General features: G+C 42.3%; 1 protein-coding gene across 2 annotated transcripts in view; it reads right to left on the bottom strand.

Annotated features, from left to right (window-relative positions):
* The window catches only part of LOC139392654 (transcription initiation factor TFIID subunit 6-like), a 65,950-nt gene that overhangs the window by 39,420 nt on the left and 7,347 nt on the right, over positions 1 to 19,183 (bottom strand). For both annotated transcript variants that reach the window (XM_071140794.1, XM_071140795.1), the window contains exons 2-6: positions 6,052 to 6,212; positions 5,771 to 5,857; positions 3,758 to 3,911; positions 3,617 to 3,673; positions 981 to 1,100 (exon numbers count right to left, since the gene is read on the bottom strand). In XM_071140794.1, the coding sequence (XP_070996895.1) occupies positions 981 to 1,100; positions 3,617 to 3,673; positions 3,758 to 3,911; positions 5,771 to 5,857; positions 6,052 to 6,207 (574 nt within the window). In that variant the 5' untranslated portion in view covers positions 6,208 to 6,212. The remainder of the gene's footprint in view (positions 1 to 980; positions 1,101 to 3,616; positions 3,674 to 3,757; positions 3,912 to 5,770; positions 5,858 to 6,051; positions 6,213 to 19,183) is intronic.

Here is a 19,183-nt window from a genome sequence, read left to right as displayed (position 1 = left end):
GGACTAATAATGAGGGAGAACAAATAATATCAATGGCGTACAGAACAATCTGGTTTAAGCTTATAAAAAAATAAATGATCCGTGAGAGGTGGACAAATCCCTCCATTTGAGGTTGAAAACCAAATGGCCAATAACCTATCCTCCTACTAGGTCTATCATACAAGCTTTAAGACAAATTCAAGTTGTGAATAGTAGCCTATTTCCCAAATATTCTAATACGGTTGCCCTAAAGTTGCCGCTTTCAAAAAGAACGAGAATGAAAGTCAAAGTCTTTAGGCTATTCTCAAACACAGCTTTATGAGAGACCGAAGAAACAGCCTATTAAGAGAGTAGGATGAGTCAAAGCAATTATTATGCAGTTCTGAAGACGGTAGAATTTGCTTCTATCCAGTCCATGATTTATAACTTAATTCACTTACAGTAAGACAGCCCGTTCCTCATCAGTTGCACAACACACATTCTATAATGAAGCCACCCACCAGAAAGGAATATTAGAAAAGATTTGTCTGTACTTAGCCTCAGGCAAGCGTTCAACAACATCATCTTTCATCATGATTATTCCAGATGCATACAATTTCGTACTATAGCCTAACGGTGGTTTCAGCCCAACTGTGTTTTTGTATTATTATTTTTATGTTTGAGGTTGGCCAATAGGGTGCGATACCATCTTATATATCACAATGCTTTATGAATACATAATCACGATAGGACAAAGGTTCACATCACCTAACCATAAGGGGAGCACACTTTGTTATTGTTTAAAATGCTGATTGCCACTTGAAGAATGGGTTTAATACTGAAGAATATCTTGAATGTCATTGATGTGGTTTGTTTTGTCACATACATAAAATTAAATAAATATATATTTAACATTTTAGAGCAAATAATCCAACTCTACTTGTGCACGTACAATTTTAAGATGGCATATAGTACCGACACACAGACAGACAGTAGACATTACAAACAGAGAATACACTGACCTTTAGCCTCTGCAGATGTAGCTCCCTGGCCCTTCTGGATGGAGCCCTCCTCCTCCTCCTGACCAGGCTTGACGGCTTTGAGAGGCTCAGTAGATTCAGTCTTCTGCTGCTCTTTGGGGGCTGAGGGAAAGAGAAGGGGACAGAAGGGTGATGGTATTTTTTATTTATCCGTTATTTTACCAGGTAAGTTGACTGAGAACATGTTCTCATTTACAGCAACGACCTGGAGAATAGTTATAGGGGAGAGTAGGGGGATGAATGAGCCAATTGTAAACTGGGGATTATTAGGTGACCGTGATAGTTTGAGGGCCAGATTGGGAATTTAGCCAGGACACCAGGGTTAACACCCCTACTCTAACGATAAGTGCCATGGGATCTTTAATGACCTCAGAGTCAGGACACGCGTTTAACGTCCCATCCGAAAGACGGCAACCTACACAGAGCAGTGTCCCCAATCACTGCCCCGGGGCATTGGGATATATATATATTTTTTTAGACCAGAGGAAAGAGTGCCTCCTACTGGCCCTCCAACACCACCAGCAGCATCTGGTCTCCCATCCAGGGACTGACCAGGACCAACCATGCTCAGCTTCAGAAGCAAGCCAGCAGTGGTATGCAGGGTGGTATGCTGCTGGTGCATACAGTGCATTCGGAAAGTATTCAGACCCCTTCACTTTTTTTCCATATTTTGTTACATTACAGCCTTATTCTAAAATGGATGAAATGGTTTTGTTCCCTCAATCTAAACACAATACCCCATAATGACAAACTATTCAGACTCTTTACTCATGTCACGTTCTGACCATCGTTCGTGTGTGTTTTCCTTGTTTTAGTGTTGGTCAGGACGTGAGCTGGGTGGGCATTCTATGTTGGATGTCTTGTTTGTCTATTTCTATGTCTGGCCTGATATGGTTCTCAATCAGAGGCAGGTGTTAGTCATTGTCTCTGATTGGGAACCATATTTAGATAGCCTGGGTTTCACTGTGTGTTGGTGGGTGATTGTCCTTAGTGTCTTGATGTCCTTGTTCTGTGTGTATGTGCACCAGTATTAGGCTGTTTCGGTTTTCGTTAGTTTAAATAAACATTGATCGCAATCTACACGCCGCATTTTGGTCCGACTATCCTTCACATACAGAAAACCGTGACAACTCAGGCCTTTGTTCAAGCTCCTTTGGCAGCGATTACAGCCTTGAGTCTTCTTGGGTATGACGCTACAAGCTTGGCACACCAGTATTTGGGATTTTTTTCCCATTATTCTCTGCAGATCCTCTCAAGCTCTGTCAGGTTGGATGGGGAGCGTCGCTGCACAGCTATTTTCAGGTCTCTCCAGAGATGTTCGATCTAGTTCAAGTCCGAGCTCTTCCTGGGCCACTCAAGAACATTCAGCCATTCCTGTGTGTTGTCTAGGCTGTGTGCTTAGGGTCGTTGTCCTGTTGGAAAGTGAACATTCACCCCAGGCTGAGGTCCTGAGTGCTCTGGAGCAGGTTTTCATCAAGGATCTCTCTGTACTTTGCCCCCGTTCATCTTTCCCTCGATCTTGACTAATCTCCTTGTCCCTGCTGCTGAAAAACATCCCCACAGCATGATGCTGCCACCACCATGCTTCCCCGTAGGGATGGTGCAAGGTTTCCTCCAGACGTGACACTTAGCATTCAGGCCAAAAAGTTAAATCTCGGTTTCATCAGACCAGAGAATCTTGTTTCGCATGGTCTGAGAGTTCTTTATGTGTCTTTTGGCAAACTCCAAGCGGGCTGTCATGTGTCTTTTACTGAGGAGTGGCTTCCGTCTTGCCAAACTACCATAAAGACCTGAATGGTGGAGTGCTGCAGAGATGGTTGTTCTTCTGGAAGGTTCCCCTATCTCCACAGAGGAACTCTAGAGCTCTGTCAGAGTGACCATTGGGTTCTTGGTCACCTCCCTGACCAAGGCCCTTCTCCCCGATTGCTCGTTTTGGCCAGGCGTCCTGCTTAGGAAGAGTCTTTGTGGTTCCAAACTTTTTCCATTTAAGAATGATGGAGACCACTGTGTTCTTGGGGACCTTCAATGCTGAAGACATTTTTTGGTATCCTTCCCCAGATCTGTGCTTCGACATAATCTGGAGAATTCCGGACAATTCCTTCGACCTCATGGCTTGGTTTTTGCTCTGACATGCACTGTCAACTGTGGGACCTTATATAGAAGGGTGTGTCCCTTTCCAAATCATGTCCAATCAATTGAATGTACCACAGGTGGACTCCAAGTTGTAGAAACATCTCAAGGATGATCAATGAAAACAGGATGCACCTGAGCTCAATTTCAAATGGGTCTGAATACTTATGTAAATAGGGTATTTCTGTTTTTTATTGGTAATACATTTGCAAAAAAAAAAAAAAAAAAATGTTTTCACTTTTCATTATGGAGTATTGTGTGTAGATTGCCAAGGATTGTTTTATTTATTATTTAATCAATTTTAGAATAAGGCTGTAATTTAACAAAATCTGGAAAAAGTCAAGGGGTCTGAATACTTTCCAAAGGCACTGTATACATAGTGTAAACATACACATACTGCAAATGTGGTTGTTTTAAGAATTATGCTGCTTTTCTCAAGTAGATGATAGAGAAAGACGGACATAGACAAACACAGACAGATGTCTCACCTGGGGGTGGGTTCTCTGGTATCGCAGGCTGGACACCTTCAATACTTAACCAGTGAGCTGAGGAACAGAAAACAAGAGAGGAGGTACAAGAGCTTGTATAATCAACCAAAAAATAAATAAATAACCAAACTATAATAATACCTTTGAGCGAAACGTCAAGGGGGACTCTAGGGAGGGGTGTGTTGATGATGTCACTGAGGTCTACCTCCTTCTCCTCGTAGAAGTGAAGCTCTCTCCCTCCTCCACTGGCGAAGCGGAACGGGATGAATTCCTGCGACTGGAAGCCATAGAGAGGCTGTGGAGGAGAGAGGACAGAGAGGAGGCCGCTATGAACCCAAGCACTGGGATGACTAATATTGTGATGGCTGGATAGATACAGACAAACTGAAATGGTGCATGTACCAGTGTAGTGACTTCCATCAATATCTACAGTGCCTTCGGAAAGTATTCAGACCCCGTGACTTTTCCCACATTTTTTTAGGTTAAAAATGTATTCTAAAATTGATTTAATTGTTTTTACCCCCTCAATCTACACACAATACCCCATAAAAACAAAGCAAAAACAGGTTTTTAGAAATGTAAGCAAATTAATACAAAAAATATATATATGAAATATCACATTTACGTAAGTATTCAAACTCTTTACTCAGTACTTTGTTCAAGCACCTTTGGCAGCAATTACAGCCTTGAGTCTTCTTGGGTATGATACTACAAGCTTGGCACACATGTATTTGAAGATTTTCATCCATTCTTCTCTGCAGATCCTCTCAAGCTCTGTCAGGTTGGATGGGGAGCGTCACTGCACAGCTTTTTTCAGGTCTCTCCAGAGATGTTCGATCGGGTTCAAGTCCGGGCTCTGGCTGGGCCACTCAAGTACATTCAGAGACTTGTCCCGAAGCCACTCCTGCGTTGTCTTGGCTGTGTGCTTAAGGTCGTTGTCCTGTTGGAAGCTGAACCTTCGCCCCAGTCGGAGTTCCTGAGTGCTCTGGAGCAGGTTTTCATCAAGGATCTCTCTGTACTTTGCTCCGTTCATCTTTGCCTTGATCCTGACTAGTCTCCCAGTCCCTGAAAAACATTTCCACGGCATGATGCTGCCACCACCATGCTTCACCGTAGGGATGGTGCCGGGTTTCCCCCAGACGTGACACTTGGCATTCAGGCCAAAGAGTTCAATCTTGGTTTCATCAGACTAAATAATCTTGTTTCTCATGGTCTTTAGGTGCCTTTTGGCAAACTCCAAGCGGGCTGTCATGTGCCTTTTACTCAGGAGTGGCTTCCATCTGGCCACTCTACCATAAAGGCCTGATTGGTGGAGTTCTGCAGAGATAGTTGTCCTTCTAGAAGATTGTCCCATCTCCACAGAGGAACTCTAGAGCTCTGTCAGAGTGACAATCCCTGACCAAGGCCCTTCTCCTCCGATTGCTCAGTTTGGCCGGGCAGCCAGCTCTAGGAAGAGTCTTGGTGGTTCCAAACTTTTTCCATTTAAGATTGATGGAGGCCACTGTGTTCTTGGGGACCTTCAATGCTGAAGACCTTTTTTGGTACCCTTCCCCAGATCTGTGCTTCGACACAATCCTCTCTCGGAGCTCTACAGACAATTCCTTCGACCTCATGGCCTGATTTTTGCTTTGACATGCACTGTCAACTGTGGAACCTTATATAGACAGATGTGTGCCTTTCCAAATCATGTCAAATCAATTGAATTTACCACAGGTGGACTCCAATCAAGTTGTAGAAAGATCTCAAGGATGATCAATGGAAACAAGATGCACCTGACCTCAATTACGTGTCTCATAGCAAAGTGTCTGAATACTTATGTAAATACGTGATCTGTTATTGTTTTTTGCAAAAACTTTAAAAAAAACTTATTTCGCATTATGGGGTATTGTGTGTAGATTGCTGAGAATTTTTTTAATCCATTTTAGAATAAGGCTGTAACGTAACAAAATTTGGGAAAAGTCAAGGGGGTCTGAATGTTTTCCAAAGGTATACCACCAATTGATTGATATCATTACATTCACAAGTCTGCTTATGCAAATTAAACCTGAAATGTTCCTTTCAATAGCCTATATACTATATTTCATTGAGGTCCTGCGAAAAGTTCTCCAAAGAAAGAACCATTTCTCCATGATGGCGTAGTATAGTCCCCCTCACCTCTACATTCTTCAGTTTAAGAGCATGATCTATGTCGCTGGTCGTCAGTTTACATCTCTTTCCATGGTGCATAAACTTCAACGCGTCCTGGAAGACAAAGGGGGGGAAACAGAAAATATGAGATAAGGATGACATTTCATAACACAATTACCCGGTGTTCATTGGTATTGATATGAACTGAGGTGTGACATGTCAGAGTGAGTCGTCCAATAAGATTTATCATTCTCTGCTGCATATCATTTTGCTACGGTGTGCCCTACGGAACACGGCCCTGTTCTTACCTGGGCGATCTCCTTTATTCTGTAGCTGACCTCCTCACTCAGGGCGGCACAGCTCTCCTCCTGTAGCTGCCCCACTCCTATGGACTCTGCCATGGCCTTCATTGACTCCGTGGGCAGAACCACAGTGCACTGCTTCGGCCTCCGCTCCTCAGCCATGGTGGCTGTTGGATAAGAGATAGCGCAGAGGTCAATAAGGAGGGATGTCAAGCTGAAAGAAAACGTACAGTTACTTATGACTTTAACTACTGTTTCCTGAAGAAAGGAAACGAGGTAAAACACAGTTATGGGGAGTTTGCATGATTGCGCCCTCTACTGAAGAACATTAGAATCACGCCTGATAAGGCCGCCTTCCACAGGTGATAACCCGAAGCCCGGAATAATTCCTTCAATTCTGTACTGAGCTTCACCGAGTCCAGAACTGGGCGGTGCGGGCCGAACAGGTGTTGTACGTTGTTTCCCTCCTTCAGTAAACAGTAGTTATAGTCATCTGTACGTTCCCTTTTAGTCGATCAACTCGGTTCAAAACAGCTATGGGGATACAAAATCACGCCCAAGACGACCCCGGTGGACGGCAAATGAAATGGTCCACGGCAGTCTACCCAGAGTTACAACCCAACAGGAAAATGTGCGGTACCCAGGTATTGCACAATCTACACACTGCCTAATGACCCTCTCCCTCTCCAGCCGTAAGTACAGTGTACGCGTGGTGTACACCGTTAGGTCATTCCTGCCTTCTGCTGTCATATGCCAGAGAAATAGCCTCCACAATCCAGTGGGAGAGACGCTGCTTAGAAATGCTCAATGTACATGTGTAACGCTCGTACCGGACATGGAACAGCCGCTGCTCCTCAGAAGCAAACAGAGGCGGCAAAAAGGGAAAAAGCTCAAAAGCTAGAGACCTGTAGGACATTCATGACCTTAAGGGCGAAGGATGCATGATGTTACCTGTAGGACATTCATGACCTTAAGGGCGAAGGATGCATGATGTTACCTGTAGGACATTCATGACCTTAAGGGCGAAGGATGCATGATGTTACCTGTAGGACATTCATGACCTTAAGGGCGAAGGATGCATGATGTTACCTGTAGGACATTCATGACCTTAAGGGCGAAGGATGCATGATGTTACCTGTAGGACATTCATGACCTTAAGGGCGAAGGATGCATGATGTTACCTGTAGGACATTCATGACCTTAAGGGCGAAGGATGCATGATGTTACCTGTAGGACATTCATGACCTTAAGGGCGAAGGATGCACTAGAACGCAACGTCACCTTAGAGTTTACTTCTTTTTTTTTAACAATGAGAACGTGTGTGTGCCTAAGTTGAAAAATGTAGATGCACACAAAGACATTTAGGAGCCCAATGAAACATTTTGAGGTACTAAAGCTTTTTTTTTCTAGGTTCACTGGTGCTCCTAAATTAAAATTCCAGGTCAGGTCACACAAAAAAATATTTAGGCGCAAATGCTAGTAACAGGGTTCATACACATTTTGACAGATGGAATTTCATGATTTTCCCATAACTTTTAACCAAATTTATATGACCAACAATTGGTTGTGTTTCTATATACAAAAGTAAGCGTAATGTGGTATCAACACTGGGAGGCTGCTCTCTGATCCCATCTCCTGTCGTTGAGCAAGGCACTTCATTCCACAAAGTAGAATGAATACCTGTATAAAACACATGTGGCAAACCCTCAGTCTGGAGAGCTACTAGGCATGCAGGCTTTTCATCAAGCCCTGCTCAAACACATCAGAGACAGTTTTATCAAGGTCCGGTTGAGCAGCTCATTTCTAAAATGTTGTTTGTTAAGGCATCCGCATGCCTCCCAGCCGAAACAGTTTGGCAGAGTTTGTGCATATATTAGCATGACATTATGTGACGCTTTTGTTCGTTTTGGACTTCGTTGAGTGCACACAACATTTTTTCTGGAGGCAAGCTGAATTCGGAGTCGAAGTCTATGTTCTTTCGTCGGTGATTGGTCAACAGTAGGGATTCTTCAATAAAGTCTTTGTTGTCATTCAACAAGAGACGACTCACTTTCATGCACATTTTTTTATTGAGAAATACAGCACCAAATATCTTAGTTAGATGTAAAATTCCACGACTAAGATCTCCTTGGCAAAATTAATGACAGATGTTGTCTTTGATTCATTCGGACTATTTTGAGGTAATGTATACTGGCTATGCGTTTCAAAATGGACAAACAGTACTATTGACGCTTTTTTCTTGTTTTTCAAGCTAAGGTCGTTTAAGGGAGTATGCAAGTAAACGTGTTCGGTTCGGCTAGCCGAGTTCAGCTAGGCACCAGCTGAACTGAAGCATGCTGACACCTTTAGAGGTGGACAGGAATAAAAGGCTGCACACCTATTAGCTCTCCTAAAAGATGGTTGACCACCCTTGACGTAAAACATTACAACTAAATTTGACATGTTCCGGGTAGCCTCCGACAATAACATCGACGAATACACTGATAAGGTGACTGAGTTCATCAGGAAGTGTATAGAAGATGATGTACCCACTGCGACTATCAAAACCTACCTTAACCAGAAACAGTGGATTGTTGAAAAACAGAAAGTGCAAACTACAGTATTTAACCATGGCAAGGTGACTGGTAATATGGCCAAATACAAACAGTGTAGTTATTCCCTCCGTAAGGCAATCAAACAGGCAAAATGTCAGTATAGAGACAAAGTGGAGTCACAATTCAACGGCTCAGACACAAGACGTATGTGGGCAGGGTCTACAGACAATCACGGATTAAAAAGGAAAACCAGCCACGTATGCAAGTACAAGCGTTCGGTTCGGCTATTCGAGTTCAGCTAAACACCTTCTTCCACAATCACCCGACCTCAATCAAATTGAGATGGTTTGAGATAACTCGGACCGCAGAGTGAAGGAAAAGCTGCCAACAAGTGCTCAGCATATGTGGGAACTCCTTCAAAACTGTTGGAAAAGCATTCCAGCTGGTGCAAAGCTGTAATCAAGGCAAAGGGTGGCAACTTTGAAGAATCTCAAATATAAAATATATTTTGATTTGTTTAACACTTTGATGGTTACTACATGATTCCATATGTGTTATTTCCTAGTTGTGATGTCTTCACTATTATTCTACAACGTCGAAAATAGTCCAAATAAATTAAAACTCTTGAATAAGTAGGTGTTCTAAAGCTTTGGAAATAAAATAAAAGAGCCGCACACTCTAGGAGCTCAGATGCAAAATTTTTATTACCAACGTTTCGACAGCCAAGCTGTCTTCAACAGGGTATAAATTGAATTACCAACGTTTCGACAGCCAAGCTGTCTTCAACAGGGTATAAATCAGACAGCTTGGCTGTCGAAACTTTGGTAATTACATTTTTGCATCTGAGCTCTTAGAGTGTGCGGCTCTCTTTTATTTTCAAGTTTTCTACTCCGCTAGCCAGCACCTCGCCTAAATAGGTGTGCGTTTCTTTTTCTTCTAGATCGTTCTAAAGCTTTGGACCGGAAGTGTACATAGACTTGAAATCACCGGCCACTTTAATAATGGAACACTAGTCACTTTAATAATATTTACATATTTTTGCTTTACTCATCTCATATGTATATACTGTATTCTATCCTATTCTACTGTATTTTAGTCTATGCCGCTCTGACATTACTCATCTATATATTTATATATTCTTAATTCCATTCCTTTACTTAAATTTGTGTGTATTGTTGGGAAAATTGTTGATATTACTGCACTGTTGGAGCTAGAAATTCAAGTATTTCGCAACACCCGCAATAACATCTGCTAAACACACATTTTCCTAAAAATGTACGTGATTGAACGAATACCAACTAATACAATGGCAAAGTGAATAGTTAGTTTCTGCGAAAATAATCGTTTAAATGAATCATATGAATGGTTCAAAAAAAGTAAATCAACTTTGTACGGCCTTATTCACAACTGTCAGTGATAGGTTTTTTGGGACATGACGAAAACATGAATACATGCTAATAATAGCTGAAAAGTTAACTAGAGGGTACAAGATATGATTTTAATTGTCTACCTAGTTCATCTGTTCTCCATCATAGTTTATAGGCCATGCCTACCAGCTGCTGTGATGTCTCTCTCCTTGAGAAATGGTCCACTCACCTTGCAAACATGCAGCTGATGCACACAAACACAGACAATCCTGGCTGATATGTTGACTTATTTGATTGATAAAATATTTTAAAACTTTGCCTAAATAAATTACATTAACAATGAAATTAAATTCCATGACTTTTCCAAAACTTTTCACGTTTTATAATATTCCAAAACTTTTCCAGGCCTGGAATGACATTTGAAAATATTTGACCATATAAACCGTGTAGTAAAATGGTGGCACTGTACGGCCCAGTTATGCTGTGTTTTGGATGGTACGAGGTGGACGTCATTGTGTTCATGTGAATGCAGTTACCAGAGGTCAAATATTTAAACTTTTGCCTTCTGCTGTAGCATAGTTTTCTACCGGATGTCGATTTGGACTGTTTGTTTACTGAAATCACCATAGCAATGCATACCGTTGTGCTGGCGTGCTTTTGCCATCACCATCTTTCTTGCTTCACTAGGCCGAATTGTATGTTTTTTTGCATCCCTCATCGAAATGCAGCATAATACCCTGACTACACTGCGCGTTGCAAAATACATTTTGAAATCCATGTTATTCAAATATTGCACCCACACTGCTCGCGCGTGTCAACGAGCATCTGCGTTGCCAAGGGCTAAAATATAAGTTATTTCTATTTCTGAAGCAGATCGCATTGCAAGTCCTGCCTCTCCCATCTCCTTATATGGTGATTGGCATCTAAACTTTCATAGTATTACCATGACGCAGTAGCGTGCCGTGGTTCTGGGGCCTGGGCCTTCAGTGAAGTCCTACACAGTCCCACCCGAATTAATCCACCTCTTATTACCATCATTATGATGCCATGGCTCTAGACACTATACATTTAGACAGAAACGCAGTATAACCAGGCGTTGCGTCACCTTGAAATTGACATTTTTATTCAGAGAATTTCAGGGGAAGAGTACAATACCTTTTCATTGTGCAGCTTCGTTGCCCTGCGCGCTTGTTCGTTGAGCTGTAGATCCACTCGGGTGTCCCCAAAAGTTTTCAAAAGCACCATTGCTTGTAAGTGCCCAGCCGTACTTTGGTGTCTCGTTGCTGCCTTTGTTAGACAACTCAGGTTTGCAAAGCCAGTGTGGCTCCAAACACCAAATCGATCACTTGCAAATAATAGGCATTCCCAGCAGTACAGTTTGCAGTGCTTCTCGGAGCCTGTGAGCCATTGATAGCGCCCATAGTTGAAAGTGGCGAACGAACCCCTTTCCCGCCTGTGAAAGGCTTTGTAGCGTCGGCGTCTACCTCTCCTGACAATATCTAACTTTTCTTGAAAAGTTTGTCTTGAGAATGGCGTTATAATTATATCCTCGACCAAATCGATATCTTCTCCTTCCGCCATTGTGGGTTGAAAAAACAGCTTAGTAGTACGCAAATTAATTAGTTGATCAATTTCAGTTTCTTAGTTCTGAGACCTGCCCATATAGGACCTGCCTCTCAATATTGGTAATCCAATCAAAAGGCGTGCACGCACTACGCCTGCTAGTTGGCTCCTGTGTAACACTGGAGCCAGCCAGCAGGCGTACAATAGCCAACTCTAAAGCTGATTGGTTCTGTTGATTCTGAAGGCCTGAGGGCAGATTTTAGACCCCTGGCAACACATGATGGCTGAATATGATTGGATAAAAGATCTAACATAAAGACCAGCCCTCCAAATCTCAACCTGGGGCTGGAAGCAGTGCAACCAAGAGGAACGCTATGAAATGAAGTGTAACTCTTACTCTGGGGAATAATTTAATACATATTTGTGGGAAAATATATATTTTTTAAAATTATATTCTGATGATGTTTAGGCCAGCAGAGAAGGCCTTGCTGGCCCTGACGGCCCACCACTGTCATGACGACCGGCAACACGGTTCGTCTTTCAATCACCCACGTGGGTATAACCAAGGAAGAGATGGCACGAGGGTACCTGCTTCTACAAAACAATGAGGAGATAGCCCTTGGCAACGCACACGCTCGTTGACACGCGCAAGCAGTGTGGGTTCAATAATTGAATAACATAGATGACTAAATGTATTTTGCGACGCGAGCGGTGTAGTCAAGGTATAAGGCATGGAGATCTCCAACGCGTTTAGCCGAGGCCAAAGCCACAAGCAGGGTGGTCTTGTAGGAGAGGATCTTCAGATCCACAAAATCCATCAGTTTAAAAGGGTCTTCACACAGCACAGCCGAAGCCCAAGTGAGCGCAATAGGTTTACAAACTGGCCTGAGATGGGGCACAGCTTTTAAAAGACAGGTGTTACACTTTTTCTCAATGCCAGAAACTCATAAAATAGTAACTTACAGCACCTCAAGAAAACATTCTCATATTACAAACTCTTAAATCAATTGTTATAATAGTATGCTCTCACTTCGGTGGGGCACATTTCATCCAAGAACTTCCACAGCTATCAAGAAGTTGCTTCTCAAAGTGGATGCTGTCACTACCATTAATGTGGCTTCTAAAGCATCTAAAAACCCACAGCAGCACCAGCAGAGACCGCAAGCATTATCAATGGCATGGAAATGAATTGGGTAAGTGAAAGAACTGGCTTGCTTGCTACCTCTATGCTAATGTTAGCTAGCTATATAGCAACCACATTTAGCTCACTTCTTCCATCTCAAAGCACTTATAAAACTAACCAAATGTAAACATGTCTGCCAGCTGTTGGTAGCTAACTGCCAATGCTGTCATAGATAGTACAAGCCCTTGGGAAAGAGATGTTTTCAAGGCATTTGTGTGGGCTGTGCGATGCGTTAATTCTGGGGGAGTTTTTTATACGGCTTGCCGAGTGCGGGCTAAACTGAACTGCAACACTTTGGACATGGATTTCGCAGAAGCCCCTAACAGGCTTACTACACCGCTCGCGTCGCGTTCGTGAGCGTTGCAAAATAAATGTTGAAATCTATGTTATTCAATTATTGCGCGAGCCAACGAGCGTCTGCGTTGCCACGGGCTAAAATAGAAATCAGTTCTATTTCTTACACAGATTGCACTGCAAATCTTGCCTCTCTCATCTCCTAATTGGTTTATAGAAGCAGGTACCCACATGCCATCACCTCATTGGTTATAACCACGTGGGTGACTTATATTACGAACAAGGTCAGTGGCGGTAATGCACCTAATTTATGAAAGTTGCCAATCGCAATATAAAGTCAAGAGAAGAAAAGGCCTGGAAGGAAGAGAGATGACTAGAAACAATTCGATTGACCATTTTATGTGTGGATTGATTGGCGGAGTAGAGGACCTTGTGCATTTCAGGTAAAATAACAACTCAATGTTTATATCCCAGGACAAATTAGACAAATTAGCAACAGCAAGCTAGCTAAATAGGACAAATTAGCTAGCAAGTGCAAGCTAACTAGCTAAATTTCCATAAATGTTTAATGCTTTCGACCTGTCCCCGAATTAATATAATTAATATAATTGGTTCAGTTTGTTTTGATATTTTAACCTGCGTGTCATGATTGCATTTGGTGTGGGGGAACAAAATAAATGTATGCACGATGGCGCACACGCGCAGCCGGTTTGGGTTCCGTGTTCCATGCTTTTTTTGGAGTGTTGGAATGTGGACTTTGGTCCATAGAAAACTTTATTTTTGGATCTTAGGATCAATGTGGTCGCAGTAGGGCTGTCCCCGGCTAAAAAAAATGTTTGGTCAACCGAAAGTCATCTGTTCTTTTGAACAGTCAACTGTAAAAATAAATGTATGTGCATTGAGCTTGTTTGATGCTTTAAGCTCACTGAATGATGAAATAAGACAAATTACTCAAGAAGGAGCCAGAGATCAAGATAACCAGAAGAAAAAACCCTTAACCTGACCATGCTCCTGCTGGCTTTCTCTGCCAGTACTCTCCTGATGTTGCCGGTAATAGGCTACACTGAGGAGTCGGCAAACTTTCTCATGTGGAATTCCAATGTATCTAGCGATTTCTACTGATCTGCATGCCAGTTATAGTTTTCATTTGCATATTTCCGTGGAACAGTTTAATTTAACTTATAATAATGTCATTTGTATCTCAATCATTGTCATGTGGTTAATAAAAAATACATCAAAATGTAAAAATGAACTTATATTGATTGACATTGCCAACTCCGTAAAAATAGCTTACATAAAGAAAACAAATAAAAACATTGAAGCCTGCAGGTAGAAAATATGGCCTGCCTGCAACGAACTTGAAACATTGTATCAACTACTAACTTGGGTCAGGCCTGAAGCTTGTACTAGAAAACTTATTTTTAAAAAGTCCCACCCCGGTGAGCTCGGGACAGACACAGCTGTAGGCTATATTCACAAGGGATAAGAAGTAATCAGGTAGGCCTATTTTATGACGTTTCCACTGGATCAGAGCATGACATTTTTACCTTTCACACAGTGGTTATTGAAAGGGAGAGAGCTGGAAAGATTTTTTAAATACATTGAGAAACTATTGTCATTCTCAATGGATGTAAAAAATAGTTTTTGTTCGCTTGCTGTTTGAGGTGAAAACATTACTTTAAGAAGCTCCACAGCGGTGGTGCGTCAAGCCAATCACAATACCATCAGCTCCCCAAATGGGCACATTTATATGTCTACATTTACACGCAGGCCATGAAGCCGATAGTCCTACTTCTATGCATAATCAGGTGTGCGCCCATACTCAACATTGACAGGAGCACTCAAGACAATGACACAAATTGGCAGGAGAGCAGGCATTCTTGGGAGAGATGTGCATTGAGCATCTTAGCCACACACCCCTTCTTCTTGGACTGTGCCATCCCCGAGGCCTCCGCAGTGGATTATTCTCGGCCTCTGCAATGGATTAGTTCACAGACGGGTGCAAAAAAGAACGGTGTCTTGTAATATAAAAAAATATTTAAAAAATAGATATAATATTAGCTACTGTTCGACTAAAAAAAAATATTGGTCGACCAACAGCCTATCAACCAAACAATCGAACAGTCGACTAATTGGTGTCAGCTCTAGGTAGGTCAGTTGCTTCTTGTTGAAGATGCAGCAGGTAATGTTACCTTGCTCTAGTCTCTTCCCCCATGACTGAATTAATCTGTAGCTATTTCTTTCTAGGCGGCAAAATAAGTGAGCTAGATTTTTTGGGGGTGTACTGCCATATGTCGATAACGCACGTTTGTCACTGGTATGGGCTACTAAATATCCTAAACCTAGACAGTGGTAGCTGCAAACTAAAACCGGGGAGAGGGAGGAGAGAATTCACTTTCTGTTTCATCCAGGGGTTGTAACTGGTTCAGGGAACAGGGCCGAAAACTGGTTTGAGGAACAGAGCCCGAACCGAGAACGAAAGTGATCAATAATGTTCCAGGGCAGAACCGTTCTTGTAAAACTTTGGGAACCAGTTAATACCGTTATTTTACGTTCTAGGCATTTTTTTTCCAGTCCTACAAAAAATGCAACAAAGTGCCTATGCAAAGCCCTCTCTGTTTCTCAGAAACATATTCCAGTGTCTGCCTGCCAAATGAAAATCTTTGCCAGTTTGTGTGTGATTAATTAGAGAACAATGGACTTTTTCAATGCTAGTTAGTTATCACGTTTCACAATGGACTTATTAACTACACACAAGTGTGTTAGCTAGCTCTAGTCTAGCTCTCAAAAACGGCAGAATTATGTGTAATGTAATGGAACTGAGTCATGATCAAGGGCTAGCTCTGGTCCAACGTCAGTTAAGCCAATTCTCTGAAGTTCAAAGACATTCAAAGTTCCTTCATAAAAGCAGCTCCTCCTTCGGTATAATTCTGTGGGCCTAATTCAGATGATGCCCAGCGTGCTCCTCATCTGCAAAATTTCAATTGCATGTCACCACCTACACTACACTTGTCTGTCCAATGCATGTACATAGCTTGCCCACTCCATAACTAGCTGCTATTTCCATTGATGAAGTCATTTAATGTCGAGCTAAACTGATTTCAGACATTTAAAAAGGAATAGAAAGGAACAATATAAACAGTTACTTTTGAACTGGTTTAGAACTTTATTTTGCTGGGTCGGAACAGTGGAACGGAATGGGGAAAAATTATTGTTCTGTTCAAAACTAAAATGACTTCCCTTCCAAACCCTGGTTTCATCTGCTGCTGGCTAGCTAATGTTCACTCATGTTTCCCACATATAATTCCTGAAATTACATTTTAACTAAAAAGTTAGGTCCCACTTGGTACGCACCAGATTACCATTATAGTGGTTCATCCTTTAAAAATTGCAGCGTACTGCGGCGCAGCTTGCATGGTGCCCCAGAATTTTATGGCACGTTATTTAAATGTGAACCACTGGTACCATTAACTCTAGTTTGATCACCAGAGGGCATCTCTGAAAAGCATTTGATAGCCTTAAATAGTGGCTGTACTAGAGAATTTAAAACCTTTTTTTGTAATAACATAGTATATGGGACCGATTTTAAGAAATGTTTTTTAATTAATTTGATTAATATTACGGTGTTTCTATTCCAAGAAAAATTAAAACCCTCTGGGTTTCCGTTAGGATGGAACGGAAAATATGGCGCTGTACAACGTGACGATCGGGAGTAGGCTACAGTACTGGGCTATTTAACTAAAGCATCCCTGTGTTGTGCGGGAGACCGGGGCTCAATTCCCTGATGGGGAGGAAGGAGTAGGCTGTCCTTGTAAATAATAATAATTTTTTTAACTGACTTGCCTAGAAAGGTTACACTAAGAGCATAACATTTCTACCCCTAATTTTCTAATTCTAGTCTAACCAATACCCAAACAGAGATTCAGTGAAAATAAAAATGTCTTGATAAATCAATGACCAGTCCCCATGCTTGTCTCAGAGCAGTGCGAAACGGTGCTAAAATAGTTGTAGGCTATTGCTTCAAATCCTATTGTTTCTAACTTCAATATGCTCTTTAAATAAATAAGACCTACACCACTTTTAACAGCACATTACTCAACACTAGTGAGACTCATGTTGCCTACGGTAGGCCTACAGTATATCGAAAAATATGACTTGACTCTCTGCCAATAATTACATATGGAGGATATTTCTGTAATTCAGTGATATTTATTCCCATAGTAATTCGTTATGGATCCATAATTAAATAAACATTGGCATTTTGAAAGAGTATTTTTATCATTATTTTATTAACGAATGCATAAAGATGCCATTATTAGTTACATTGTTTTCGTTTGAACGTGCAGACTGGCACTAAGAACAGAACAGCGGGAACGTTTCCCTAGTCAGCTCCATTATTAGTGCAATGCCCCTTAAAGTGTTGCCTGCTCGCAAAGCCCCTGTAGGAACATTAAAAATTTCAACCAGAGCGCTCTGAAAAAGGAATAATTCCTTTATTTTGGCACCAAAGCTCAAACGTCTGCCACTTATATCCATACAAGCCTCTCGTGGAGGGTTCCCTTGCGGACTGTTTATTAGCAATAACGTTCAAAGGTAAACCGCTTGCCATCAGATTGGACCTTTCAGGGGCCAAGTCCACAGGTTCCAAATCTCTGGTCGCGGGTGCCAGACCTGCCTGTGAGCCTGGGACAACAGGTCCCTGCGCAACGGGAATTGCCATGGGTCCCTGCCTAAAAGGCAAATAATCACTGCGAACCAAGGTGGTTTTGGCCAATGGGGAGCCACAAGGATCAACGACAATCTCTCACGACACACCCTCCAGCGTGGGCTGAATCAGGTCCACAGAGGGAAACTCGTAAAGGAGGGTTCGAGGCCACTGGTGCACGAGAGCATCCATTCCCAATGGAGCACTCAGGTCTCTTATCAAGAAAAATTGCCGACACAGGGGCCCCTCAGGGTGCGTGCTTAGCCCCCTTCTGTACTCCCTGTTCACCCACAACTGCGTGGCCACACATGACACTAACACCATCATTAAGTTTGCTGACGACATGATGGTGGTAGGCCTGATCATGATGAGACTGCCAAGTCTCTGACCTCCTCCCTATAGGCTGTGTGGTGCAAGGATAACAAACGCTACCTCAACGTCAGCAAGACAAAGGATCTGATCGTGTACTACAGGAAAAGGAGGGCGAGCACACCTCCATTCACATCAGCTGTAGTGGAGACAGTCAAGAGCTTCACAGTAGTGAAGAGGGCACGAGAATGTCTCTTTCCCCTCAGGAGGCTGAAAAGATTTGGCATGGGCCCTCAGATCCTCAAAAGGTTATACAGCTGCAACATTGAGAGCATCTTGACTGGCAGCATTCCGTATTGGCATGGCAACTGCTCAGCATCCGACTGCAAGGCACCCAAGTCAAAGTGTCTTCTCTCTGCTACGGCAAGCGGTACCGGAGCGCCAAGTCTAGGACCAAAATGCTCCTGAACAGCTTCTACCCCAATTGTGTTTTTTTACATTGAAAGAAAATGGTATACCATACACTACAGTTGAGGAACAATGGGAAAGTAATTCTGCTTTGAAAGTTGATAAACTTTTAACCTCACTTTTGAGAAAATGGCCTTTGAATGTTTTGGTACACATACTTGAGTGCTCTTCTTTGTCTACACCCATTCAGCATCCTTCACACCCTCTTAAGCTTTAGCCCCACCCATCTCTTTAAGGAGCGCTCCGAGCACACACTGTACACTCTGGAAGAGGAGTAGGGTTGATCCGATCGTTTTGTCCTAACAACAGCAGTCAAGCACCCAAGCTAACTGGCTAAATTTGGCTAGCTTGCTAGCTATTTCCAGACAAATGTGAGAACAGCTCACTCTGACCATTTTATTCACCCTAGCAGAGCTGGTTAAGCTGTTTTTATGTTATCCAGAGTGTTGGTGACTGCAACTGTGCTGCTGGCAACAATTGAATTACGCTTTTTGACCAACGTTTACTGACAAGGGACATATTCAATGTTTGTTGAGCGTTCGTATATTCGTCAGTTATTCTGTGCTCTGAAGTCGGAGTAGATAGCCAGAGCGAATTTACCAGCTACATCTATCAACAGTTGTCGTAGTGACATCATGAACATATTATTGAAATGGTTGCTCGCATTGTGGAGTCTTTTGTTAAGATATGTAGCTAGCTAGCTAGGTAAACAATG

Source organism: Oncorhynchus clarkii, chromosome 33 (assembly GCF_045791955.1).
Source record: "Oncorhynchus clarkii lewisi isolate Uvic-CL-2024 chromosome 33, UVic_Ocla_1.0, whole genome shotgun sequence".
Taxonomy (NCBI): domain Eukaryota; kingdom Metazoa; phylum Chordata; class Actinopteri; order Salmoniformes; family Salmonidae; genus Oncorhynchus; species Oncorhynchus clarkii.
This window is presented reverse-complemented; position numbering and strand designations above follow the sequence as displayed.